General features: G+C 56.5%; 1 protein-coding gene across 1 annotated transcript; it reads right to left on the minus strand.

Moving 5' to 3' along the window:
- Positions 1 to 761: 761 nt before the first annotated feature.
- On the minus strand, positions 762 to 25,383 carry MYH6 (myosin heavy chain 6). Its single transcript, XM_040620754.1, has 37 exons — positions 25,183 to 25,383; positions 23,827 to 23,970; positions 23,204 to 23,360; positions 23,092 to 23,119; positions 22,690 to 22,801; positions 22,310 to 22,402; positions 21,559 to 21,622; positions 21,246 to 21,344; positions 20,673 to 20,776; positions 20,447 to 20,585; positions 18,741 to 19,009; positions 18,315 to 18,485; positions 16,898 to 17,207; positions 16,183 to 16,253; positions 15,814 to 15,901; positions 15,599 to 15,716; positions 15,347 to 15,470; positions 14,949 to 15,085; positions 13,160 to 13,415; positions 12,792 to 13,034; positions 12,466 to 12,642; positions 12,034 to 12,179; positions 11,693 to 11,783; positions 9,088 to 9,477; positions 8,650 to 8,776; positions 8,436 to 8,554; positions 7,855 to 8,051; positions 7,154 to 7,337; positions 6,822 to 6,987; positions 6,594 to 6,718; positions 5,419 to 5,727; positions 4,988 to 5,191; positions 3,723 to 3,848; positions 3,262 to 3,543; positions 1,941 to 2,030; positions 1,141 to 1,275; positions 762 to 785 (listed from the first exon to the last, which is right to left on the minus strand). Exons 1-37 carry the CDS (start codon positions 25,381 to 25,383, stop codon positions 762 to 764), a joined length of 5,820 nt encoding a protein of 1,939 aa, XP_040476688.1.
- Positions 25,384 to 26,887: the final 1,504 nt, after the last annotated feature.

The raw sequence follows: 26,887 nt of genomic DNA on the forward strand, positions 1-26,887 counted from the left end.
CCTGTCCCCTGGGCAGCTGTATGACCTGGGCTAGACTGTCCCTGGTGGGAGCTCAGAGAGAGTGGAAGTATGATCTAAGGTGTGTACCGGCCCATACACCTGTGCCCACCTGCGCCCGTGTGAGAGGCCAGAAAGAAACGAGCAGTGCTCGGCTTTGGTCCACACTGCCTGTTGATTCGGGCTCAGTGTCGGCCGGCCCCACGGTCTCAGGATCCCCTCTCGGTGAGGTGCTGACCACAGAGGCTGAGGTCAGACCTGGGCCACCACCGACCGGGCTGGGGCTCCCTGTGAGTTACTCGTAAGGGGCTGGCCAGAATGGGACCTGTGCCAACCCCTTTATAAACCTCCACCCCCAGTGAGCCTTGAGCCTCTCCTGGTATCAGAGGGAAATTCAGCTGGGAGGGAACAGAACACCTTTACCCCCTGCGGCCCAGAGCCGGGGTGGGAGGAGGGGGGCTTCAGCTTTGACACTAAAATTCTGTGTCTCGGCACAGGGAATTGGCTCACCCTTCTGGTACCTTTGTTTTCTCTCCTTCTGACCAGGGCTCAGGGAGGACACCTCACCTCTCTGGGCCTCGGCTGCCTCCTCTGTGGATGTGGGATGCCCTGGCTCCCACGGCTCTGACACAGGGGCAGGGCCTCCCTCCTCCCGGGAGCTTTAGGACAGCCCCTGGCTGGCGGCGGCGGGAAGGACAGGGCGCAGGCAGAGTCTGGCGTTCATGTTTATTGCAGGTTGGCAAGAGTGAGGTTCCTGAGGCGTGTCACTCCTCCTCATGCAGTTTTTGCTGAGAAAGGAATAAAAGGTGTGAGGTGGCAGCTGGCAAGAGGGAGGAAGGGTGTGGGGAGGAATCTCCAGGGCTTTCAGGGGCCTAAAGGGGAGGCCTTTAGAGGGAGAGGTTCTGGCCTCAGGGATCTTGGGTCTCACAGGGCTCCTTGTAGTTTAGGGAGTGGGACTGGGCTTTCTTCAAGGGCTCCAGTCCGTATGCGCTGCTCAACCAGGAAGGGGATTCTCAGGTAGGGGTGCTGTGGGACCCCCAGGTCTGTCACAATATAGGGTAAGGAGGGCCCATTCTGAGGGGCACTGATGCTGGTGGACGTGCTGACATGGGGCGACCAGTGAGGCCCAGCGGAGGGACCCACCTTGGCGCCGATGTCCCGGCTCTTGGCCCGCAGCTTGTTGACCTGGGACTCGGCGATGTCCGCCCGCTCCTCGGCCTCATCCAGCTCGTGCTGCACCTTCCGGAACTTGGACAGGTTGGTGTTGGCCTGTTCCTCCTGCGGGGGTTCAGGGATGGGAGGATGAGGTGAGAGGCAGGAGGGGGGGGGCGGCGTGGAAATTCCCAGCCTCCCAGTCGGAGGGATTCCCTGTCCCTGAGCCAGGAGCTCAGTGCTCTCGCCCCTCAACTATGTTCCTGCGACGGCCTTGCCAAGAGTATCCTGCTCCTGGCTGGCACCCTCCTCAGCTCGCCCAGCACTCAGAATCCTGCCTGGCCACCCACTGCCCGAGATGATTTATGTGCTGTCTGGTCCTCTCCCATTCAGAATCCAGCCTCACAGCCCCTGCCCAGCGCTGATGCTGACAGATACTCCCGGCTCTGGGGTTTCTGCACATGTGTGCTCATCGACACCTTACTTTCACACATTTCTGCCCACCCAGTCCTGCGCCCTACGGTCAGGTCCACGATTCCACAGCCACCTTCTAGCCTTCGGCGCTGTGTGGCTCGGGGGCCCTGCTTAGCGGCTCCACTGCCTTCTCTCCGGTCTGCTGGTGTAGGGGTCCTAAGCAGTTTGTAGGCATCGCTTTTGCTCGCTCAGAGCGCCTGACCCAGCTCTGAGCACGCGGGACACGTGAAACGGCTAGTCCCTGTGCCGGGGCCGACGCCCGTTGGTTCCCACACCTGGGAGGTATGTTGACAGAGTGGAGAAGACCATGAACTCACCGCCTCCTCGGCCTGGCGCTTGTAGGCCTTGACCTTCAGCTGCAGCTTGTCCACCAGGTCCTGCAGCCGCAGCAGGTTCTTTCTGTCCTCCTGAGGGGCGTGGTTGGGGCTCCTGCGTGGCACAGCGGTTAAGCGTCTGCCTTTGGCTCAGGGCGTGATCCTGGCGTTACAGGATCGAGCCCCACATCAGGCTCTTCCGCTATGAGCCTGCTTCTTTCTCTCCCGCTCCCCCTGCTTGTGTTCCCTCTCTCGCTGGCTGTCTCTCTCTCTGTCCAATAAATAAATAAAACCTTAAAAAAAAAAAAAGGAGGGGCGTGGTGGATTCCACCTCTGCCTCCACTTCTGGTCAAAGGTCCTCAGTCCGGATCTAAAAAGCAAAGAGGGCTGTGGCCCTAGAGCTGGAAGTGGGGCAAGGGGCCCAGAACCAAATGGAATTCCTTCATCTGATAAGCTGGAGGCATTGAGGCTGTTCCAGCCCCAGCTTGGAGAACCACAGACGCTCTCGGCCAGTGGTGTTAGAGTGAGTTGAGAGGACCAACGAGGAACACAGGATGAAGGGGGAACTGTCATAGACCATTCTAACCTATCCTATATATATCGTACTGGGCAGATTTGGGCACCAGGATCATTGGCTCTAATGTCACCTGATCATGTCTATGTCATCGTCATTGTATGTGCTAGGGTGCCACCCCCACTTAGGAACACGATACACCTGCTGTTCTCCAGCTGTATCTCTTTCTCGTGCCTCATATCCAGCTGTCAAATGGACCAATACCCCGTTTCTCTGTCCTTCCTTCCCAGGCGCACTGTGAAAATAACAGGTCAAGGCCAAAAGCTCTGAGCTACAAAGGTGCAGGTCTTAGAACATTTTGGGATCATCCTTATCTAAGGCCATCTATCTGTCGTCCCACAAGTTCCATAGAAGGTCTGAGTCTTTTCCCATCTCTGACTTTTATCCAGAAAGTTCCATACTATGTCCTTCCCTCTTGGGCCGGTAGAAGGATTCTGCGGACTGTCCTAAAGCCTTCATGGCACTTTGGGTTCTTAAAAAAAAACCCGAGGAAATGCTGGTTAAAAGAGCTTTCAGGAAGTAGAGGCAGGTTCTCCACTCGCTAGAAAAAATCATGGACTCAAGCCAAACGGACTCAAGGGAATGTGAAAGAAAATTAATCTAAAGACAGCTTCTCAAGAAGTCGGTGCCAGGGGGTTGACTGGCATTCCCGGACAGTGGCTGTGCGTGGGGCCCGTGTGGGCCGGGAAGGGGGGCAGGGGAAGCGAGTTCACATCCACTCTTGACTGCCCCCCAGAGCGGCCACCATGCCCGCACCTGGTAGGTCAGCTCCTTGATGCGACGCTCACTCTTCCTCATGCCCTTGACCGACTCCACGTTGCGCTTCTGCTCGGCCTCCAGCTCGTTCTCCAGCTCCCGCACCCGGGCCTCCAGCTTCTGCAGCTGCTTCTTGCCGCCCTTGAGGGCGATCTGCTCGGCCTCATCCAGCCGGTGCTGGAGGTCCTTGATGGTCTGCTCCATGTTCTTCTTCATGCGCTCCAGGTGCGCGCTGGTGTCCTGCTCCTTCTTCAGCTCCTCCGCCATCATGGCAGCCTGGGCACAGAAGACGGGTCTAAAAGAATGGGGCCCAGGGCCCCTTGTCCCTCGAGGGTCACCGTTTTCCTGATCCAGCGTTTGTTTCTGTGCAAGTCAGCTCAGGGCGCGGGGGCCTAGCCGGGACCTAGGGCCCTTGCTCACGTCTGCGGTGGGGGCAGAGGGGAGCGCGCACTCACGTCGGTGATGGCCTTCTTGGCCTTCTCCTCGGCGTTCCTGCACTCCTGCACCGCCTCTTCCACTTCTGTCTGCAGCTGGGACAGGTCTGACTCCATCTTCTTCTTCTGGCTGATGAGGCTGGTGTTCTAGATACAGGTAGAGAAAACCATCCAATATATCCTTTGTTACTAGATTCTCCACGTTTATCCACAGAAAACTAAAAGTAGTCATTTTTAATTTATTTTTCATTATTTAGTTTTAAAGATTTATTTATTTGAGAGAGCGCATGAGTGGCAGCGGCAGAGGGAGAGGGAGAGAGAATCTCAAGCTGACCCCATGCTGCGCGCAGAGCCCAACATGAGGCTCGATCCCACGACCCCAAGATCATGACCTGAGCCACAAACCAAGAGTGGGAGGCTTAATGGACTGTGCCACCTAGGCGCCACCCAAAACTAGTCATTCTAAAAGAAATGTCTTGCTTTTGTTTATTCCTTGTTTATCTGTTGTATCTTTGTTACTTTACATTCCATGTTTTGTATCTGCTTTTCTTTTTCCTATGAAAACAGATATGTACTAGATGTTACATCTAAAATTACTCAGCTCGGAAGAAAGACTTCAAGCAGCAAAAAGTCTGCAGTTCTACTTCTGACTCTTTAGTAACGTGTCTATTCAGGAGCATGAAAACAGTCCAAGGAAAATGGGAACAACTTTTTTTACCAGGACGATATCCTGGAAATGATTAGAGTTTCAGAAAGAATGTTGTGGAGTAGGGAGGACGGGAGGGGTCAGTGCATGATGTCATTCCCACACGTACTAGATTACAGAAGAGCGCCCCACGGGACCCTGCCGTGCGATGGCCACAAAAAATTCATTGCGGAGAACAGCTGGTGACAGGGCGTATGGGACTGCGGAACAATGGCGTTCCATCGAGAATTTAGTTTGCATGTGGATGCATTTGTGCTCCTTTAAACTCCCCAGATCTCGTCTTGACAGAGCCAGCTGGAGGCTGTCCTCTAGATCAGGGATGCCAAATTCCAGCAAGCATTGCACGACTCCCAGATTGGTGACTTTGCTGGACACCCCCAACCAATCACGGCACCATTAGCTCTGAAATGCAGGCCCCCTGCTCAAGGGACTGCTTCCGGCAGCCAGGACCAGCAGAGCAGGGGTGGCCCAGGAGATGAAGTCGTTGGCCATCCCTCACTCAGGGCCTCCGGTTCAGAGCTGCCGGAGGCCTGCCGGACTGCCCCTCGGTGGCAATCTCCGTGTGGCCCGGGCCGCTCACCTGGGAGTGCAGCAGCTGCACCCGCTCGCTGGTCTCGATCAGCTCCTGCTCCGCCAGCTTCCGGGAGCGCTCGGTCTGCTCCACCACGGCCCGCAGCTCCTCCAGCTCGGCCTGCAGCAGGCTGTTGCGCCGCTCCACGATGGCGATGTTCTCCTTCAGGTCGTCGTTGGCGCGCACCGCGTCGTCCAGCTGGATCTGGGTGTCCTGCAGACCGGGAGGGCGGGCACGCCACAGGGGTTGGCCGGGGCCCATCAGGCGGCCGCGGGGCGAGGCCGGCTGCCGGCGGGGAGCATCAGGAGGGGGTCGGGAAGTCCCTGCAGGAGCCGGGAGGAGCCCGCTGCCCGCGCCACCGCCCAGCGCGGCCGCGTGGACGCCAGTGCGCACTGCGCGTGCGCGTGCGGCGACGTCCCGCCTCGGGAGCGTCCCCGTACCTTCAGCAAGCTCTGCAGACCCTTGACTTGCTTCTGGGCCTCCGCGGCCATGCGGTTGGCGTGGCTGAGCTGGATCTCCATCTCGTTGAGGTCGCCCTCCATCTTCTTCTTCACCCGCAGGGCCTCGTTGCGGCTGCGTGTCTCCGCGTCCAGCGAGGTCTGCAGCGAGTCCACCACCCGCAGGTGGTTGCGCTTGGCCTGCTCCATCTCCTCGTCCTTCTCCGCCAGCTTGCGCTCGATCTCCGCCTTGATCTGGTTGAACTCCAGCTGGGCGCGCAGGATCTTGCCCTCCTCGTGCTCCAGGGAGGCCTGGCAGGGGGTGGGGAGAGAGGGTCCCAGACCCACTGTCAGGGCACGGGGCGAGGTGGGGAGGGAGGCCAAGTAGACACAGGGTATCAGCCAGGACTACAGCTTGGAAAGGAAGGTCTGCGAGAAGGCGCAGGAGGTGGGACCTGGCTCCCAGGATGCCCCGGGCTTCCTCTGTCAAGGAAAGGACTTGGACCTCCCACCTGCCAGGACGGTCTAGTGCTTACACCGCATAATCCTGACCTTCTAAGTATCATGGAAAAGGGGGAGGTTTTTATAACCACATATGCAAACTTTATTTTTGTTTCCTGGGTCACTTACCCTTCAGTGAAAAAAGAAGCCCCCAAACTCAGGGCTCTCCCTAGGTTCTCTAAAAATGAACAGTAACAATAGCAAATACGAATTATGTGCTTAAGTTTTTGACCTCATTTAATCTTAGTAACAATCATGCATAAAATCTTATGGGTATGTACAATTAATTCCATTAGAAATAAGAAGAGGTTAAGAAACTTGCCCAGTGACAAAGTGGAGGTCCTGAAGCCAAGTTTCATCCTCAGATCTGTGTGAGTCTGAAGCCCACACTCCCACCTACTGTCTGACGGGTTATTACGATGACCGTATTTCAACTTTATAAACATGGTAGGAAACACAACCTTTTGGCCTGTGACCAAACTGTGATGTTTTCCCTGGTGCAGACCTTGGCTTTGGAGGCAGTCATGGGTTAGTGGGTAGACTGAGAAAAAGGAGCTCACAAATTTTGTCTTAGGGTCAGTGTCACCCCCCGGGGTGAAGGAGAGTGGGGAGTCAGAGACAAGAGGGAGTGGGTAGGAGAGGGTACGAGGTAGGGGTGCAGGCAGAGCCAGGCTCACCTCAGCCTCCTCCAGGGCTGACTGCAGTTCCAGTTTCTCCACCTCCAGCTGCTTGCGGACCTTCTCCAGCTCGTGTGCATTCTTCCCTCCTTCTCCCAGCTGCTCGGTCAGGTCGGAGATCTCCTCTGGGGGTCAGAGGGCCAGAAAGCTCAAAGCCTGAGCTCTCCCTGCGCCAGTGTGGCCCTCCCTGCCCCCAGCCCCTCCCTGGCCTCTCAGGCCCCAGCGCACCCTGAAGGTTCTTGTTCTCCCGCTTGAAGGTCTCCAGATGCTCCAGGGACTCCTCATAGGCGTTCTTGAGCTTGAAGAGCTCTGTGCTGAGGGAGCGCGCCTCCTTCTGCGAGGACTCCAGCTCCGACTGCGACTCCTCATACTTCTGCTTCCACTCGGCCAGGATCTGTGGGGACCCGGCTCACTGCGCAGCCCCTAGCCCCAGCCCCCCCCCCCAGGCCCCTCGGCGGGGCTCAGCCTCCTCCCCGGCCCCCCAGGAGGAGGTCCCTGGCTTCATGGTGATGCTGGCCTCCCTGCTGTGCCCCTGGTGGAGGCCTCCAGCCCAGGCCCACCTTGTCGAAGTTCCTCTGCTTCTTGTCCAGGGCCGCGGCGGCTGCGTTGGAGCGCTCCACGTCCACCATCAGGTCCTCGATCTCGTTCTGCAGCCGGTGCTTGGTCTTCTCTAGCGAAGAGCACTTGGCATTGACGGCCTCCACAGCCTCCTCGGCGTCCTGCAGCCTCTGGGCCAGCTTCTTCCTGCCCGGGGCGGTTAGTGTGTGTGTGACTCTACCTGGGAACAGCGGGAACCCCCTCCTCCCCAGACCAGGTGACCCCATCCACCCCCCCGCACACCTCCTTGGGACCCGGAGCAGCCCTTCAGGCCCACGCCCCAGCCTCGAGGGACCCAAGCCTGCAGGCAGGTGGACCAGAGCGTCCCCCCGTGTGTAGGGGCACGTGGCGGCCTCCAGCCCTCCCCGCACCAGGCTGATCGATGGAAGCTCCTCTGACCAACAAGCTTTTTGCTCGTCTTATACGCGAGCGCCAGGTATAACCCGAGCCAAAAGCTCGTGCGTCACAGGAAGTAAGTCAGGGCCAGCAAGCTTCACTCAGAGGCCAGGATCCAGGCTCCCTTTCAAGCACGTCGATTAACCCCACCCCGACTTCTCCCACCCTCTTCAGGTCTCCTTCCCGTGCCCGCTCGGCCTGCCCCCACCCCAGGTCCTCCTGCTCCTTCCGCCTTTAGAATCAGGGTGGCGGGCCGCCCGGGACTCACTTGGCCTCCTCGAGCTCCTCGGTCCTCTGGATGGCGTCCGTCTCGTACTTGGTCCTCCACTGGGCCACCTCCGAGTTGGCCTTGGACAGGACGCGCTGCAGCTCGGCCTTGGCCTCCGTCTCCTCCTCGTACTGCTCCCGCAGCAGGTCACAGTCATGCCGGGCTGACTGCAGCGCGTGGGCCAGCGCGTTCTTCGCCTGCGGGGGGCGGGCACTGGGAGGAGTGCTTATCTCCGAGGAAGGTGAGAAGGGAATGCCCCCCCCATCATTCTCTAGATCCTTTTCAGATGCATGAACTTCAAACAAGCCCAGCCTTGCTCCTTCGGGGTGAAGGCTGGTGTGGAATCTCAGCATCTCGGAGTAGCTTTCCAGCTTGCCCACCCCACCCCTTGCAAATAAGGAAAGAAGCATTCGATGATGTTCAGGCGTGGCTTAGCTGGAGGATAGAGGAAACTAGACTGGGGGGCCTTTCCACCACAGACAGAGGCTTCTCTCCAGCCTCCGGGCTCCATCCCTGGTGTTGATGTAATTTACCCAGGGCTGCCATCAAGCCTGTCCCACTGTCCCCTAGCTGGGCCTCACCTTGCCTTCCTCCTCCAGCTGCCTCTTGAGGTCCTCCAGCTGCTGGGTGTAGGAGAGCTTGCCTCGGGTCAGCTGGGAGATCAGGGCTTCCTTCTCATCCAGCTGCCGGGACAGCTCACCTGGAGGTGGGAACAAGAGAGAGTCTGTGGGCTGTGGAAGGCGGCAACTGGTGCCTGACCCTAGGGCTGGCGCAGGGCCGGTTAGGGGCACCCACCATTCTCGGTCTGCAGCTTGGCTCGCTGGGTAGCGAGGTCATTGAGGGAGCGTTGGGTCTCTTCCAGCTTTGCGCGGTACTCATTGGCTTGGTCCTCCAGTGTCCGGGACACCTTCTCCAGGTTTGCCTTCAGGCATAAAGGGACAATTGATCATGGAGAAGGGGCTGGGTGGACAAAGGAAGGGAGGGTCAAGGTGGGGAGAGCACAGGGTGTAGGGGGGTGAAACGGATAGGTGTGGAGGGCGCAGTCTGAAGGGGGTGCGTGAAATAAAGGAGGGAAGGTGAGGAGCTGTGGGTGGAGGCAGGGAGGGTGAGGGAGAGAGCAAGACAGAGAGCAAAGGGTGATGCAGGAGTGACAATGGGAAGACAGGGCCGAGAACGTGGAAGGAAGGCCGCTGTGGGGGATAAGGGGGAGAGGAAGGTGAGCAGGCGGCCCACCTTGGCCTTGATGATCTGCTCCATGTTGGAGGTGACATCGTCCAGCTCCAGCTTGAACTCGCTCTTCTCCTTCTCCAGCTTCTGCTTCACGCGCTGCAGGTTGTCGATCTGCTCGCTCAGCTCGGCCACGCTGTCCGCGTGCTTCTTGCGCAGGGCCGCCGCCGTGGCCTCGTGCTGCAGCGTGGCCTCCTCCAGGTCCCGCCTCATCTTCTGGAACTCGGCCTCGCGCTTCTTGTTCATCTCGATCTGCACGGACGTGGCCCCTCCGGCCTCCTCCAGCCTCTCGCTGATCTCCTCCAGCTCCCGGGACAGGTCTGAGCGCAGCTTCTCCACCTTGGCCCTGGCGGTGCGCTCGGCCTCCAGCTCCTCCTCCAGCTCCTCGATGCGAGCCTGGCCGGGGACACGGAGGGCTCAGACCCACTGCCCGGAGCCGCCCATCGGAGCCCCCACCCCAGAGCTCTAGAACATTCATGTCCCTCTAGAGCAATCGGTCTTAACTAGGGAAAGTTTTGTGCCAAAAGGAATAGCTGGTGAGGTCTGTACCCACGTTTGCTTGCCATCTAGTGGGTGGAGCCAGGGGTGCTGCTAGACATTCTGGAATGTATAGGCCATCAACAGCAATTTGGCCGAAGCTGAACCCTCAAGGCGTTTCGACCCAGTCTGAGAATCTGCAGCCCTCAATCCTGACAATCTATGTTCTGATGGGGATTTGGAGATCCTGTGAGATCTTGAATCTCAAAGATTCCGCAGGTTCACTAGGCTCTGCTCTGCTAAATGTAAGGCAGGAAAGCCCACGCTTGTATCTTACAAATATTTGCAACAATATGCCTTAAGACAATCAAAACTTTTGTAATCTTCTAAGTTCAACACAAAGTCCAGGCAACCATATTCTTCGCTTTCTAGGGCTTGCCTTATTTATGTCTGGGCTCTGTTCCACCTTGACTATTCCCTTCCAGGCCAGGGGAGTACTAGCAGGTTGCCCTTATCATCATCATGCCCCTACCTCATTTTTTGGCCTTAGCCTTGGCCTTGACTAAATTGGGAAAATGTCCCATCTGTCATTTTGGTCTGTTCCCTGACCAGCCAGGAGCAAAGGGGAGCATCGATCAGTGGGATCCCTGCATCGGTGCTTGTGGTTGTATTAACGGGATGTGTGTGGGTGGGTCCGGGGAGCAGGAGAGAGAGGCCCACCATGCCTCTGCTCCCAGGATGAAGAAGGCGGGGCTGTGCGGGAGACCTTGGGCAGGAAGAAGGAGGAGCCACAGCCTGTTGCCAAGACCTGGTGAGGATAACAGCACTGTTGTTGAGGATCTAAGAGCCAAAGAGTCTGTCTTGACCCAAACAGGAGAACCTGGAGGATGTCCTCATATTCTCGCTAAAACCCAGAGGAGTAGTCTGGGAAATGGGAGGGCAAATTATCACCAAAGGCAGGCCAGCCCCTGAGCGGCTCCCCACATGAGTGGAGCTGTGTCCATGCATCACTTGTAGACCGGAATGCTGGCGGGGCGGGGCGGGGGGTGAGCTGTCTCCAACAGCCACTGTCTGACCAGCAAATCAGAGGCTAAGGCCCTGCCCCCAAGAGCTGATGCCTGTTGTCCTTGGGGCCACTCTGTCCAGACCTGGCCATGCAGCTTCCATAACTATAAGATGGGGGTGGCAGTGCCTGCCTTCCTTGCTTCCAGGGCTCTTCTGACAAACACAGGACGAAAAGCTCATTAAAATTCAGGGGTGCATTGGGGCGCCTGGGTGGCGCAGTTGTTAAGCATCTGCCTTCAGCTCAGGGCGTGATCCCGGCGTTCTGGGATCGAGCCCCACATCAGGCTCCTCCGCTAGGAGCCTGCTTCTTCCTCTCCCACTCTCCCTGCTTGTGTTCCCTCTCTCGCTGGCTGTCTCTCTCTCTGTCGAATAAATAAATAAAATCTTAAAAAAAAAAAAAAATTCAGGGGTGCACTAAAAGTAAGGGAGACTGTGGCTATTAATTTATTCTCCGCCTGGAGAGGGATGAGAAGGCCATGGAGAAAACAAAAGAACACCTTTTTGTTAGTGGCTGGCTGACTGCTAGCTGACAAAGAGGTTTTAGAAGCATTATCTCCCTGGTCCTCTGTAAGGCAAGTGTTATTATCTCATTTCACGGATGAGAAGAGAATTGGAGGCTCGGCAACAGGAAGCGACTTGCTCAGGGTTGTAGGAGTTGACTGCCTATCATGGGATCAGTACCTGGGAAGAGTATGATCAGAGCACCCCATAGGGAGGGGCTCTGTGAAGGCCCTTCGCACCCCCACGCAGAGGGGAAAAGTACCAGAGGAAGGGTGAGACGAGAATCGAGCCCTGTCATTTGCACTGGAGCAAAATACCCACGAGGCAGGGCGCAGGTCAGCAAGACAGCCCTTTTAGTAGGCTTGTTTGCCTCCCCCAAAAAGCCTGCTAAAATAAGACATCGTTGCTTTAATGGGTGAAGGCCAGTGTTCCCCAGTGCCGGGTGAGGGCTGGTGGGGTCTCCAAGGCTGCCTGGAGTTCTAGATACTGTCTAGAACTCTAAGCAGCTCCTGCATCCTCAGCTCCTCACCACTGAGCTCCCCATTGGCTGCACCGCAAAGAACTTCACCTGATTCTCCTTCAGTTTCTTCTGCAGCTGAAGGGCCAGTGCCTGTTCGTCCTCAATCTTACTGTTCTGCTGATTAATGTCAAACTCTTTCCTGGAGGAGAAGTGGGGGGGGTGAGTGACAGGTGGTCTTCCTTCCTCTGTACCCATTCTCTTCTCTTGCCATGGCATGCCAGGACCAGTCCCCTCCCCCCTGCCCAGAGGGTGAATGCAGGAGGGTCGTTTGACCTCCTCATTCACACTGTGCCCAGGACGGTCATGGCCAGTGGGGGTGCAGCACCCTGTGCTCTAACCCTCAGGCCAGACATCTCCACTAGCCCTCCCTGGCCAACCCAGGCTCCTACTTCTTGATCTTTTCTTCCAGCTGCAGCTTGTCATTCTCCAGGTCCATGATGCTCTCCTGGGTCAGCTTCAAGTCGCCCTCCAGCTTCCGCTTTGCTCGCTCGAGGTCCATGCGCACCTTCTTCTCCTGCTCCAGGGATCCCTCCAGCTGGTGGGAAGAAGATAATAAACAAGGTGTAGAAAACCTGAGATCCACAGTGTAGGCTCTTCTGCTTCCTTCTAAACTCAAAGCCCAGTGAGATTGGAGGGCAAACCATCAGAGAAATCCCTGCAAGTACAAAAAATTCTGAACCCCAGCCTAGTGAGGAACTGCAGAGAGCCCAGAGGCCCCAGGGGTCATAGAAGTTGGTTTAGGTATCAGGAACCCCTTGGCCATTGATGTTGCCTGCAAAATCCTGACCTGAGAGAGACAGAGCATGGCTCTTACTACTCACATCGTCCACCTGCTGCTCCAGCTTGACCTTAGACTTGGTCAGTGTGTTGACCTTGTCCTCCTCAGCCTGAAGGTCATCTAGGGCCTGCTGGTGGGCCTCTTGCAGAGCCTTCTTCTCCTTGGTCAGCTTGGCGATGATCTCATCTAGCCCAGCCATCTCCTCTGTCAGGTTCTTCACCTGTCGACCAAGAACCCCATCTCCTTTAGGGTCAGAGGTCATTGGCCTGGAGACATCTATGGGGATGTCCAGTGCCAAGGACCAGGACCACACCGTGGTCTAGGAATCCTGAGAAGACCTGGGCTGGGGCCAGAAGGAGCTGCCCTCACCTTGTTCTCTGTTGCATGCTTCTCCTTCTCCACCTTGGCCAGCGTCAGCTCCAGGTCATCGATGTCCTTCTTGAGCTCAGAGCACTCGTCCTCCAGCTTGCGCTTCTTGGCAGTGAGCTCCGCATTCGTCTCCTCCTCGTCCTCCAGCCTCTCGTTCATCTCCTTCACCTTGGCCTCCAGCTGGATCTTGTTCTTGATCAGCTGGTCGCAGCGCTCCTCTGCGTCATTGAGGTTGTCTTGTTCCTGGGAGAAGAGGACAGAGAGGAGAGTTGGTGATTAAAGTGAGAAGAGATCCAGCATCTTAGTTCCTGGGGACGAGATGGGCTATAATCCAGGGGAGGAATGAAGAGATCATCGTGTGGCCTCACCGCCTGCACTTGGAGCTGGAGGTCGTTCTTCTCCTGCAGCAGGGACACCATCTTCTCCTCCAGCTCCTTGCGGCGAGCCTCCGACTTCTCCAGCGCCTCTTTGAGGCGCGCAAACTCCTCCTTCATGGTGGCCATCTCCTTCTCTGTCTCCGCGCTCTTGAGCAGGGGCTTGATCTTGAAGTAGAGCTTCATCCACGGCCAGTTCTTGACCCCCATGAAGGCCCGGATGTTCCACTGGATTACCAGCAGGGCATCCCTGGCAAGGAAGCACGGAGGCAGGAAGAGGCACTCTGAAAGAGTCCTTCCAGAGCACGGGCCCAACTGCACTCGGCTCCCAGCCCCTCTAAACAAGCTCATGGGCGCCTGAGGGCAGGAGCCCTGTCTTGTTACCTTGATACGCACCCTCACTCCAACATTATCACACTGAACGTGGAAGTGCTCAATAAATATTTATTAATTAATGCAATGAAAGGGCAGTTTATGTCTTCCCTACTGGGGCGTCAGTAGTAATGAAAGCTACACCACTCTTTGAGTGTCCACTAAGTTCAGTGTTTCTAATCCTATAAGAACCTCAGATATGTTAAAAAAATTATATTTCACATGTAAGAATATCTATAGTATATATGTAAGTTATGAAGCATGAAACAAAATGACGATTCATGAGCCTATCAATCCTTCAAACAGCAGCTAGAGCATTGCCAGTGTTGGCTCTTCCTGTGTGCTTCTCCTCATCCCCTTTCCTGGTCCCCCTAGCAGAAGCAGTCACGACCCTGAATCTTGTGTTTTTCATTTCCTTACTTTTTCAAAACATACTTTAACCATATATGTGTATGTCTTTTTTTTTTAAGATTTTATTTATTTATTTGACAGAGAAAGAGAGCACAAGCAGGGGGAGCAGCAGAGGGAGAGGGAGAAGCAGACTCCCCACTGAGCAGGGAGCTGGATGTGGGGCTCGATCCCAGGACCCTGGGATCATGACCTGAGCCAAAGGCAGATGTTTAAGTGACTGAGCCACCCAGTCTCTTTAAACAGTATGTCACTATTTTTTATTATCTCTGAGTTTTATAAAATTGCATTACACTATAGGTATCCTTCGGTGACTTGCTTTTGCTCACTCAGCAATATGCTTTTGAGGTTCAAACATATTGTACCATGTGGTTGTAAGTCCCTCCTTTCATTGCTTTATAATATTCCACTGAACAACTGTACTATTATTTACCCATCCCCCTGGAGATGGAAATTGGAGTTGTTTCCAGATCTTTGCTATTTTGGCCAACGCTGCTATGAAGATTCTTCTTCGTCTCATGCTGTACGTATGCAGGAGTTTCTGTGGGAATGACTTGGGAGTGGAATTGGAAGGTATACAATTGTCCATCTTTTTTTGGGGGGGATCTCTATGCCCAAAATGGGGCTCAAATTCATGACCTCGAGATCAAGAGCTGTGTCTCTATGGACTGAGCCAGCCAGGAGACCCTGCAATTGTCCATCTTAAAAGATAACGATAAATTGCTTTCCAGGAGGGTTGTGCTAATTTACATACTTGTAAGCCGTGGGTCAAACTTCTTGATTTTTGTCAAGCTAGTGTTTTAAATGGTTTCTCATTCTTTACGCGGATTTTTCTTTTTTAGAAGAATTCAGAATGAGACCCCGCGTGGTAAAGTCACTTGCTCAAGCCAGCTAGTAAGTGGTGAAGCCAGGATTTGAACTCAGGTCTCTGAGTCACACCAGTTAGCTCTGCTTGTCTGCCTTTTACATGTCTGGGAGAGCCTCGCCCTTTACCTCGCCTCACCTGCGCTCCACCATCTTCTTGAACTCAATGCGCATGAGCAGGCCCCGGGCTTGGGCCTGGATGCGGGTGATGATGCGGCTCAGCCTCTCGTCCCGCAACTCCTCCAGCAGCCCCAGCAGCCCCGCCTTGAAGAACACCTGCAGGCAAGAGGGCTGCAGCCTCAGAGATGGGTAGCCGGGGTGGAGGAAGAGGGTAGGAGGCTCCCAGGGGAGCCATCACCCATCTATCCTAGACTTCAACGTGAAATATGAAAAACAAGACAGAAAGGAGGCCTGGGTCCCAGCCCTTGGGTTAATACAGGAAGCCAGAAATCGGAGGCCTGCTTTCCAAACTCCCAGCTGCTCCGCTCAAGGTGGCTGCACGTTCCGCAGCTCCACCCCGGGGAGCTCTAGACCCACCTTGGTGTGGCCAAACTTGTACTGGTTGTGGTCAATGTCCAGGGAGCCCAGAAGCTTCTCTGCCCCTTTCCTGCTGTCAATGAACTGGCCCTCGGGGATGGCTGCTGGATTCAGGATGCGGTATCTGGAGAGACAGGTGCCCCGAGTCACCCACGTTCTGCACCGATCTGCTCTGCCCACAGCATTCGGGGCCACCTGGGGACTCCCCTCCCCACCAAGTCTGCGCGGGCTCCCCCTGTTCCCTGTACCCACCTCTGCCGGAAGTCCCCGTAGAGGATGCGGTTGGGGAAGCCCTTCCTGCAGATGCGGATGCCCTCCAGCACCCCGTTACAGCGCAGCTGGTGCATGACCAGGGGGTTGTCCATTACTCCTGCAGCAGGAGGAGAGGAGAAGAGGAGACGATGTCAGCCTCAGGGCAAGCGGATGCCAAGCGCCCTCCCCAGACTAGACCCTTCCGCATCACTCACCTGGAGCCTTCCGTTCGTTGGGGATGATGCAGCGCACGAAGTGAGGATGCGTGGTCCTCAGGTTGGTCATAAGCTTATTCAGATTCTCCTGGGGGTGGATGAGAGTGGGGAGTCAGGAGCCACAGGGACCATCTTTTTGGTCCCTGAGCCCTGGGCCCCTGACAACCTGTCTCCAGAATTCTCCCAGGGACCAAGAGTTGTCACATAAGTTAGGATGTGAGTTCAGGCTTGTGGAGAACATTCGTGCCCCAAATGACCACTCGGCAGCTTCTTTCCTCCCCAGACTCAGAGAAGCAGATTAGGGCGACACAGCCACAGGGTCGGGCCTGCCCACCTCAGGCCCCCCTAGCATCTCTGGGCCCTTCTTACCCGGTGGAGGGCTGACACTGTCTGAAAGGATGAGCCCTTTTTCTTGCCTCCTTTGCCTTTCCCGCTGTCCCCTAATAACAAGAGAAGGGGTGAGGAGCCAGAGTCTGAAAGCGGAGGAACCCTCAGGCAGGGGCAGGGCTCTGCCTCTCACTAGCGGTGTGACTTCACAGAGTGATTCTCCACGTCTCAGTGTTCCCACGAGGAGAACAGTAATTGCCCCTAAAAGCTGGGAAGGAGGTTAGGCAAGCTTGCTTGCCCCAGAGTAGGTGCTGAGATAGCGTAATAGTATGAGTGCTCTCCCCCCCTTCGTGCTTGCCTCTTTCCACGGTCTACCTTCCTTCTTGCAGTTCTTCCTCCTCGTCCCAAGCCACACCCTTTCTCTTCCTTCTCTGAACGGGACACTCACCTGTGCTACCAGATGTTCAGTGGTCTATGCTGGGCCCAGGGCAGTGGTGCGTGCGCCACCCTCACTCACCTCCGGTTGTTCACAGTCTTGAGGAGACACTCGACACGTACACCAATATCCATCACACCAAGTGGAAAATGGCCCTTCTACAGATCAGCTGCAGAACGACTGCTGTGAGATCTCCTGACCCCCATCCCATGGCCTGTGGGCTCCCTTCTGCCTCGAGAGTCCTGTGCTTTGAAGCAGTGGGACCCTGGCCCCTGGCAACTTCAGAATTGCTCTGGCCCAGTGCAGGGGCTGCCCTCTTACCGACATCAGCAGAAGCATAGGAGGAGAAGAGCGTGGCCATGAGCTTGAGCGAGGACTTCTGGTACAAGCCCACCACCGTCTCGTTGAGCGGGTCCTTGTTCTTCTCCAGCCAGCCCAGGATGTTGTAGTCCACGGTGCCGGCATAGTGGATCAGGGAGAAGTGGGCTTCCGGCTTCCCCTTGATGTTGCGTGGCTTCTGGAAGTTGTTGGACTTGCCCAGGTGGTTGTCATACAGCTTGGCCTTGAAGGTCATGTCAGTGGCCTTGGGGAACATGCACTCCTCCTCCAGGATGGACATGATGCCCATGGGCTGAGAGCAGAGAGGGAAAGTAGAGAGAGCATCACTGCGCGCCCTCCCTGGTTGCCAGAGTCCCACACCTGCCAGAGGAAAAACTACAGCCCAGTAGAGCTGGCAGGCTATAGAGTGTCTGTGCAAGCACCTCTTGTCCCAACATAGGAACCTGATATTCTCAGAATTAACCTAAATCCAATTCTATTCAGATCTGGCCTATAACCTCTTTCTGCCTCAGTGGACCTCGTGAAGCGCCCTGTGCTCCCAGCTGCCCTGCCAGGTCCCCAAGGCCCTGCAGCAAGTCCCTTCTTCTTGGAAGCCTCCTTGCCCCAGGAACAGGTGTGTGTCAGAAGTGCCAGACTATGGGGCAGGCCAGACCTCTGCCTATATGGTGGGATGGTGAGAGGGGTCCATTCTGCTCTTCAGAGAGTATGGTGGCTCTTGACCTTTCTTGGGGCGGGAATCCTAATGACAATTTGATTAAACTTAAGATGCCTTCCGGGAAAAATGCATGTAAACACGTGTGTATGTGTGCACACACACACACACACACTTTTCTATGTAATTTCCAGGGGATTCTGAGATCTCTGGGAGAGCAGCATCCTGCAAAACCACCCAGAGCTTCTGGGAAGATCCTGCTTTCTGAAGGGCACTGGCTGGCTGGGCGAGGGTAGTTATTCCGGGCTCTGGTCCGTACTAGCAAAATGCAAAGCGAGCACTGGGAACCTCACACCAGCTCCGTTCTTGTCTTCTCTGAGTCTATGGACAAGAGGGGCTGAAGACAGGCTCCTTCTCAGCTATCAGGAAGAGGGTGGGAAGCCAAATGTCTCTAGTGTCAGCCTAGGATCTTTCCATGGACGACGCTTCTCATGGGCTGTCAGCGGGCCAGGAGTTCTCTCACTACATCTCCTTCTTCAGACTCTGGGAGGTGACCGCCATACAGGACAAGGTCTTACGTCCCGGGAGAGGAGAACGGGGCTCATCCCATGTACGCTGGTGACTTCACAGCGGCTAGAAGATGGATCTGAGAGAGGCTGGGGATTCTGGGGACTCTAGTTTCTCGGCTGTAGAAGGGACCATGCTGCCACTCTGTCTGGGACGCCAGGCAGCCGGGGGAGGCCGCACCTTCTCGATGAGGTCGATGCAGGCCTGCAGGTCCATGCCAAAGTCGATGAACTCCCACTCGATGCCCTCCTTCTTGTACTCCTCCTGCTCCAGCACGAACATGTGGTGGTTGAAGAACTGCTGCAGCTTCTCATTGGTGAAGTTGATGCACAGCTGCTCAAAGCTGTTGAACTGCAGGGGTGGGGGCGGAGCGGGTCAGCCGGGCAGGGGCTGGAGGAGCCGGTGCGGTCAGCCCGGCCCGCGCCCAAGCCCAGCCGGGGTTGTGGCTGGTCCCCTCCCCCGTCAGGCCAGGGAGGGGGAGCTCCCCTGGAAGACGGGACGAGGCGTCTGCCACCCCTGAGCCCCACTGCCTTTCCCGCGACTGGCCACGATGGTCACAGGTGCGAATGAGTGAGGCGCATATGTGCCTGGGCTCCCCCCACTCACGTCGAAGATCTCGAAGCCGGCGATGTCCAGGACCCCTATGAAGTACTGGCGTGGCTGCTTGGTCTCCAGGGTGGCATTGATCCGTGTCACCATCCAGTTGAACATCTTCTCGTACACGGCCTTGGCCAGTGCCCCGATGGAGTAGTACACCTGCTGTACGCTCTGCCCCTTGGTGACGTACTCGTTGCCCACTTTCACCCGAGGGTGGCACAGCCCCTTGAGCAGGTCGGCTGAGTTCAGCCCCATGAGGTAGGCGGACTTGTCGGCATCTGGTGGAGAAGGAAAGAGGTAAGCAAGGACTTTGGGCAGACCCTCTTTTCCTGATCCAGGGCCAGAGCCTTTCTGAAGCATTGCGTCCAACGGCTCTCACCAAAGAGTTGCAAATCCAGGCCTGGAAGGGCACGAGGCTTGCCAGGGGCACGTAGCCAGTGTGCAGTCAGGCTGGAGCCTAGACTTCCTAGTCTGCCCAGAACCTCCCACCACCTCGCACTTCCTGTCGCCTCTGTCTTTAACATCTGCTCGGTGTCCCTGGTCCAGGCCCTTGTCTAGCATTGCTGTGAGCACGTTCTCCTGTCTCCAGGGCAGGGACTGTGGCTGACAGAGGAGATGTGCTCTGCTCCCTGCCTCCTTTGCTCCCGTCCCAGGATCTGATCCAGGACTGGGCCTGTTCCACTCTTAATCCACGTGGTGACCAACTTGAAATCAAGGTTCCTAACAGCATGTTAGGCACCGCCCCCCCAGCTCTCCACCTGTGCCACCCAACATACAATCTCTATTTGGCGGAAATCAAGAGGAAACTCTTGATTCAATTTCAAGAGTTTTGTGATAGCTGATGACACGCTATCATGAAACCCAGGCTTGGCATTCTGACACAAAGAAGGGGTCCTTGAAGGTAGGCTAAGAGAAATGTTTTTGGGCATTTATCTAGTCCTGTTCACACCTTGACATCCCCTTCTCAAAGAATTCTTATAACAGCCCCAGAGTGAGCTAGAAAGGACTGTTCCATTTCACTGAGGAAGAGACTGAAGCCCAGCGAAGTATGTGACATATTAATGCCAAGCTATACCCTGACCCCGGGCCCTCCCAAACAGAACCCGGCACGGGGCCTGAAAGGGGCTCATGCAAGGGCTGGGCACCCTCCATGTACACACTGCAGTAACGATCGAGATGTGCAGGGCTCAGAGTCTGTGCTTTCCTGAGCTTGGATGAGTCTTGGGCCCAGGAGGAGACGTCCCCAAATCACTTCCGGTCAGTGCAGCTGGGGTTGAAGTGTCGGCAGGACTGTGGGGGACCTCTCTGTCTGCCTGCCTCTCAGACCTCCTTGCCTCTCTCTGGCTCTCACCCCACCCATCTACCCCACAGGCCTCAGGTCCCCAGGAACCAGCCTGTCTGGGGACAGTGGGTGGCCTCTGACTAGGCTCCAACGAGGAGAAAGCCTGGAGGTAGGGCTGGGTGGTGTGAGGGCCCTACTCCTGGGACGAGGTACTGCCCTCTGACCACGTGCTTTTCATACTTGTGGTTTCCCCCCCACTTTCTCTATCATGGTCCTAACAACCTTAATAAACTAGGTTGTCAGCCTAGCTCTTCAAGAATTGTTGAAAAGTGCCACTTGTGGACCCAGCACGGGAGACCCTGCTCCCAGTGGACGCTCTCCTCATGACAGGCGGACACCCAGCACCTCAGGCCTTTTCAACCCCTGCCCGCACCTTCGGTGCCATCCGGCTCGGCCTGCTCCTCCCGCTGCTTCTGCTTGAACTTCATGTTCCCGTAGTGCATGATGGCGCCCGTCAGCTTGTAGACTCCAGCTTTCTCCTCAGGAGTGAAGCCCAGCACGTCAAAGGCGCTCTGAGACAGAGCAAGAGAGGCAAGGAGGGTGGTTGAATTGGTGGTGCAAGGACCCCTTGAGAGCTCTCACGCTGCCTCCTCACTCACATCCGTGGCCATGAGCTCCTCGGAGTCGTCGATGGAGGCCACAGACACCTCTCCCTGAGACACGAAGGCGTAGTCGTAGGGGTTGTTGGTGACCAGCAGCATGTCTGTCCAGGCAAGGAGCAGGGCAGGGGACAAGGGGATGGGAGAGGGCAGGGGATGGGTGGAGAAGGGTTGGGAGAAGGGCATGGTGGGGGTGGGGCAGGGACAATGGAGGAGAGGACCAGGAGCAGGGAGAGAGGAGGAGAGTCAGCAAGGACCATGCAGAGAATCCAAAAGACATGAAAAAGTAGGCAAGGGACTGGGGAGGGAGGACAGTGGGAGAGTGACACCTGGGAGCAGGGGAGGCACAAAGAGGAGAAGGGGAAAAACAACCAGGAGGAGGAGAAGAAATATGACAAAGAAAAAGCAGGAAGGGAGGCAGGAGGAGACACAGGCAGATCTGAGATGGGGAAGGAAGAGAAGACCTGAGCAGACTGAAGGAGGAGGGAGGTGAACAGGGGCAGGTGAGGAGAAGGAAGACACCCACCCTGCCTGGGGAGGGCAGGGGGGCATCGAGGCATTGCGCAGGCTCACCCAGCAGCTCTGGCTTCTTGTTGGACAGGATCTGGTAGAAGATGTGGTAGTTCCTCTCAGCCTTCAGCTGGAAGATCACCCGGGACTTCTCCAGGAGATCTGAAGTGAGAAGGGAGGAAGGCAGGTAAGCATGGGGAGAGAGTCGGTCCAGCAAAAGGTGGAGATCAGGGAGAAAGGCTCTTATAGCAAAAAAGAGAGCCATGGGAAGAGGAAAGAAGATGGAGGGGGAATGCTGAGATAGGGTGGCCCGGCTGGGAAAGAAGGCAGAGGCGGAGGACACACAGGGGTGTGCAGGGCTCCCTGCCATACTCACAGGTCTCTATGTCTGCAGAAGCCAACTTTCCAGTGGCTCCAAAGTGGATCCTGATGAATTTCCCCTGGAGGTGGATGGGAGAAAGAGTCAGGGAACTGGCCAGAAGGGACAGAATGAAGATCTTGGACCTCAACACAACCCAGAAAGCCCTGGATAATTCTGGAAATGTTAATGACCTACTTGGTGTCCCAGTTTAGTATCAGTAAGACAGGGAAAAGGATGCCTATTTCTGTATTACTAGGTATCCCTGAGCAGAAACAACAACACGGGAATGAACACAGATACGATGCCTCCTGTTTGTACCTCTGCTGTGATCTCATTAACCCTTTCAGTAAACTGCTCTGCTCCATAGATAAAGGAACTGGGACTTAGAGAGGTGTGGGGACTTGCTGGGCAGGTGGGAAGCTGGGAATTGGCTCCAGCACCTATGCTCTCTTCCCACTTCCAGTGTGGAAGAGCTTTGGAAAAAGTCATTCGGAAAATCGAGAATGTGACAAAAATCAGCTCCATTATTTGGCTATGGAGTAGCTATGGCGACTCTGGGTCTCTTTTCTTGAGTTCTCAGACCTCAGGGAGCCGGGCTGAGTCAGGATGGTTTGAGAGAGAGAGTGTGTGTGTGTGTGCACGCTTGTTGATATCCCAAAGCCAAACGCAGGATGGCCAACTGGGTGTAGTGACTGTGGACAAAACAGCACCCCCTTTTCCTGTCGAGGCCAAATGAGGCCAGTTGGCAGCTGTCAAAGGCACTCACGAAGCGGGAGGAGTTGTCGTTCCGGACGGTCTTGGCGTTGCCGAAGGCCTCCAGGGCGGGGTTGGCCTGAATGATCTGGTCCTCCAGGGTGCCCTGTGAAGGCAGCAGAACCCCGTTTATCTTCTGTCCACCTCCAGCAGTGGGGAGGGCAGGGGGTTGCTCTGGTCCTGGGGAATGGGGGTGGGGCCGGATGGACTGCAGGTGGGTCTGTGGCTCCAAAGGGCCGTATTCAGTCATCAGAGTGTGTGTCTCCTGCCAGGAAGGTCTTGAGCTCTGGGCTCAGTGGTGCTGTCCCCACTGTTCCCTAGGGCAAGGCTAGAGGTCACCTGGGTCAGCCTGCCCCCAGGTCCCCTCTGCTGAGCCTGTGGCCCACCCCATACCTTGTTTGCACTGGCATTGTCCTTCTTGCTACGGTCACCTATGGCCGCGATGCTGGCAAAGTACTGGATGACACGTTTGGTGTTCACAGTCTTCCCTGCACCGGATTCTCCACTTGAGGCAAGAGGGACCCATCAGAATCCAAGATTTCCCCTGTGCTCTATTCAGAGTTCAGCTCACTGCACCCTCCTCTCTCAGAACCCCAGCCTTCTAACCTCCTCCACCAGCGCCCAGGGCCCTGCAGAATTTGCATATCATTGTAGGTCACCCTGACCCCCATCTGAGAGCCCAGCTCCCCTGCACTCCTTGCAATCACAACCTTAAACCTTTCCTCCCCTCTGCACCCCCAGGAATCAGCCTGGGTCCCCACCAAGTCCCTATGTGGATGGATGGCATTTGCTCACGTGATGAGGATGGACTGGTTCTCCCGATCTGGAAGAGAAAAGAGGAGAAGCAACAGGGTCAGGTCCACGGGGACGAGGCTGAGGGGGCACAGGTCAGGGCTGCCAGACTCACCTGTCAGCATGTACTGATAGGCGTTGTCGGAGATGGAGAAGATGTGGGGCGGCGCCTCACTCCTCTTCTTGCCCCGGTAGGCGGCCACGACCTCGGCGTTGTACACCGGCAGCCACTTGTAGGGGTTGACGGTGACGCAGAAGAGGCCCGAGTAGGTCTGGAGCAGGAGAGAGCGCAGGCATGAGGGTCTGGAGGGGGAAGGCTGGGGCAGGTGGTGACAGGCAGGGGAGTCCTTGGTCACCCTAGCTGGCTCCTCTCTTCCTGCAGCTGACCAGGGGTAGGAAGGGGGCAGAGGGGAGCTCCGTCCCTTGAGAGAGTCCTGACCCCCCTCGCCTTGAGAGCGTTGCCCTGGCCTACATTTTTTTTTTTAAGATTTTATTTATATATTGAACGGAGAGAGACACAGTGAGAGAGGGGACACCAGCAGGGGGAGTGGGAGAGGGAGAAGCAGGCTTCCCGCTGAGCAGGGAGCCCTATGTGGGGCTCGATCCCAGAACGGTGGGATCATGACCCGAGCCGAGCCGAACGAAGGCAGATGCTTAACAACTGAGCCACCCAGGTGCCCCGTGCCCTGGCCTGCTTTGGCCTCCATCCAGGGCTGGCGTCCTGCCACGCACACTCACGTAGATCATCCAGGCTGCGTAGCGCTCCTTGAGGTTGTAGAGCACGGCGGGCTCATGCAGGAAGGTCAGCATGGCCATGTCCTCGATCTTGTCGAACTTGGGCGGGTTCTGTTGCATCACCTGGTCCTCCTTCACGGTCACAGTCTGAGGAGGGTGCATGGATGGGGATGACCACACTCCCACCAAGACCCTCGCCCGTCTGTGCTCACCAGCCTCACCCACCTACCTCTTCCCAGAACATGGGCCAGGACCTGGCGTCGTTCCCCCAACTCTTCTCTGGCCAGCGCCCAAGCCCTGCCCCATAGCTCCCCCCTAGTGCTTTCCCCCAGACAACTTACTGCTCACTGTCCCTCCCATCCTAGGTCTCTGTGTCTTGCCAGTGGCCCCAAGGCTTGTGCCCACGAGCAGCACGTTTCTGTGCCTGCTTCAAGCATCTAGGGGCAAACTTGGCGAGGCTGGCAGCTCTCCAGTCTGCGCACACACCTTACCCTGAGTCCTGGGGATGTAGTTGTGGGCCTCAGTTGCTCAGGGCAATCCTTGCCCTGCTGGAAAACATCTCACCCACCAACCCTCCCCTCCCCATTGGTCACCATCAGTGTGGTTCGATGCCGTCAGATCCTGCAGGCAGGTGTTCTAGTATTGCTTTTGACAGCGGAGGGAGCTGGAGCTAGAATAATTGCCAGTGTGGTAGAGAGCCAGCGGCAGAGCTGGGCCAGAGTCAAAGCCCCCACAGGCTGTGACCTGTTGTTGGGACCCAACATTCAGTCGGCACGTCTGAAGGCAAAAGGCTGTGAGCTGCTGCTAGTGACCAGTGGCCATTCTCACGGCTCGCGTGAGGAAGCAGGTACTGAAGACTTCTGAGCGCTAGTCACCAACCCCAGGACTGAGCGCTCAGCTCAAGAATTCCTGCTTTTTGTGTTCATCTGGGTCAAGAGTTTGCTCTTGGTTTGCGTGAGGTGGGTTTGAGGGAGCTGATCCGTAGAGGAAACCGAGGCACAGAGAGGAGGGATACCCATTCAAGAGGGAACTTTGCTTGATGCTGTGTCTCTGTCTTCCTTATCTCCAGGACCGCACTGGTTCCCTGAGGCCGACACCAGTGGAGGTCCCCCCACCCCTACCCCAGCATCCTCTGCGGCGAAGGGCACGCATCCCTGCTGTGGTGCCCTATTACACCTGCTCGGTCCATCTGAGAAACGTCAGAGTTCTCACCCAAGCGCCGGCTTCCTCAGGGGGCGTGTCCTGCCCTCCCGCGGGCTTTGGCTCTTCTCCAGAGCCCTCAGCTCTCACGGCAGGTGCCCCCCCCGCAACCCCCCACCAGACCTTCTCTCCCTTTCCCTGGCACTATGCCCCACACACCTTGCCATTCTCTGTCTCAGCAGTGACCTTGCCCCCCTCCCGGGACAAGATCTTGGCCTTCACAAACTCCTCCTTGTCGTCGGGCACGAAGCACTCAGTGCGGATGTCGAAGGGCCGGGTCTGGGCCTCCAGACGCTCCTTCTCTGACTTGCGGAGGAACTGGGCTGCCGCCCCAAAATCGGCCATCTGGGCATCGGTCATTTTGGTGCTTCTCTGCGGCTGAGACAGGAGGGCCCAAGCCTCAGCAGGTGGCACTGCCCTCCGCTCTCCCACTCCCGGCCACACCTCCTCACCACCTGGCCCTGCGGTCTTCCCTACCACCGAGAAGATCCCGGCCCGGCTCCCCTCCTCCCTGTGCTTTGACTTCTGCGTCCTTTGCCCTCTGACACAATGCTGAAGGAGAATCCCTAAGGGTCTGCACAGGGCAGGATTGGCTGGAGTTTAAGGGGAGGTGCTGAGCTGCCAGCTGCCTAGTCCGGCAACCTGGCTCCCACGAGAAAATCGGGGTGGTTCTCACCTGGTTATCTCTTCACAGAGAATCCTGAAGACTCTGGACCATGGGTAGAGCCACCAGCCACGAGCCACAGGCAGGCAGAGGGAAGACCGGACGAGGAGAGAGAACAGTGGAGAAGGGCCATCGGGAGAAGTGAGCCAGGAGGATCCACCCAAAGAGCCGGACAAGCAGGACAGACCGAAGTGAGAAATTGGGGAGAGAGAAGAGGCAGAGTCAGTAAGGAAAGGACGCAGAGTTAGTGAACGCGCCCGGCGGAAGGGGGGGTCGGAATTGGAAGTAGAGAGAGGTGAGGAGGTTAGAACACCGGCCAGGAAGGAAGGGCAAGAGGGACAGACAAAGAGGTACCAGAGTGACAAGTATTGACAAAGACCAGGAGACAGAATAAAACCAGACAAAGAGCAGAAAGGCCTCCAAGGAGGGAGGAGGATGGAGACAACATGGAGGATACAGAAAGTGGGGGGCAGCAGAGGCAGGGAAAGAAAGGCAGATTGGAGGAGAAAAGAGGTTTCTGGCTTTTCCTTGGGAACCTCCCCCTCTGTCAGTGGGGACTTCCCAGGGTTGGAGCAAAGCAGTTCTGGCAGAGCCCTTGGGCCTCAGACCAACCTGCACCCTACTCCCTAGAAGGCAGAATCCCTCAAGGCTGGGGCTCCAAGGACTGGCCACAGAGTCCCCCAAACTCCCTCTTACCTGGTTCAGAGGAGTGTCTGTCTGTCCCGGGGAGCCATCTCCTTTATATCCCGCTGCCCCCACCCCCTGCCTAAATTTGGAGTCCTTCCGGAGGGACCCTCCCTCCCACCTCACATCCCTCCCAGCTCCTCCTCCCTTGATCCCTTGGCTCTGGAGGTGACAGGAGGACAGCAGGGCCTCTAGATTTGCCCATGAAAGGTCTGTCACCCTAGCCCCTCTGGCTCCAGGGCCTTTTTTTAGTCCTTGTGCACATTCCTTCCCTCCAAAGAACTGATGGGCAGATAGCAGGAAGACAGGACCTTCTCGCACAAACGCCCCTGCCCGCCAGGCCCTTACCTTGGTTATTTTTAACCTGAAGGGTGAGCTGAGCACGCTGGGCAAGAGTCACCTTCTCCTGCAGGCCAGATGCTGTCCCCTGCCCCCCAACCACGGGTTCCCCTACCTTCTACCCACTTCTACCCTGGCCTGTCCTCACACAGCCCCAGGCTGGGAACGTCTGCCCAC

This window comes from Ursus maritimus, unplaced genomic scaffold, assembly GCF_017311325.1.
Source record: "Ursus maritimus isolate PB19 unplaced genomic scaffold, ASM1731132v1 scaffold_36, whole genome shotgun sequence".
Taxonomy (NCBI): domain Eukaryota; kingdom Metazoa; phylum Chordata; class Mammalia; order Carnivora; family Ursidae; genus Ursus; species Ursus maritimus.

Bases quoted from the DNA above. Each gene is read 5' to 3' on its own strand.
- MYH6 (XM_040620754.1), bottom strand. From the start codon at position 25,383: ATGACCGATGCCCAGATGGCCGATTTTGGGGCGGCAGCCCAGTTCCTC. The intron at 6,988-7,153 runs GTGGGCCTGGGC...GGGTCCCCACAG, and splicing joins AGCAGAGGAACTTCGACAAG to ATCCTGGCCGAGTGGAAGCA. The intron at 2,031-3,261 runs GCATGGTGGCCG...CACGCCCCTCAG, and splicing joins AGCTGACCTACCAGGTGCGG to GAGGACAGAAAGAACCTGCT.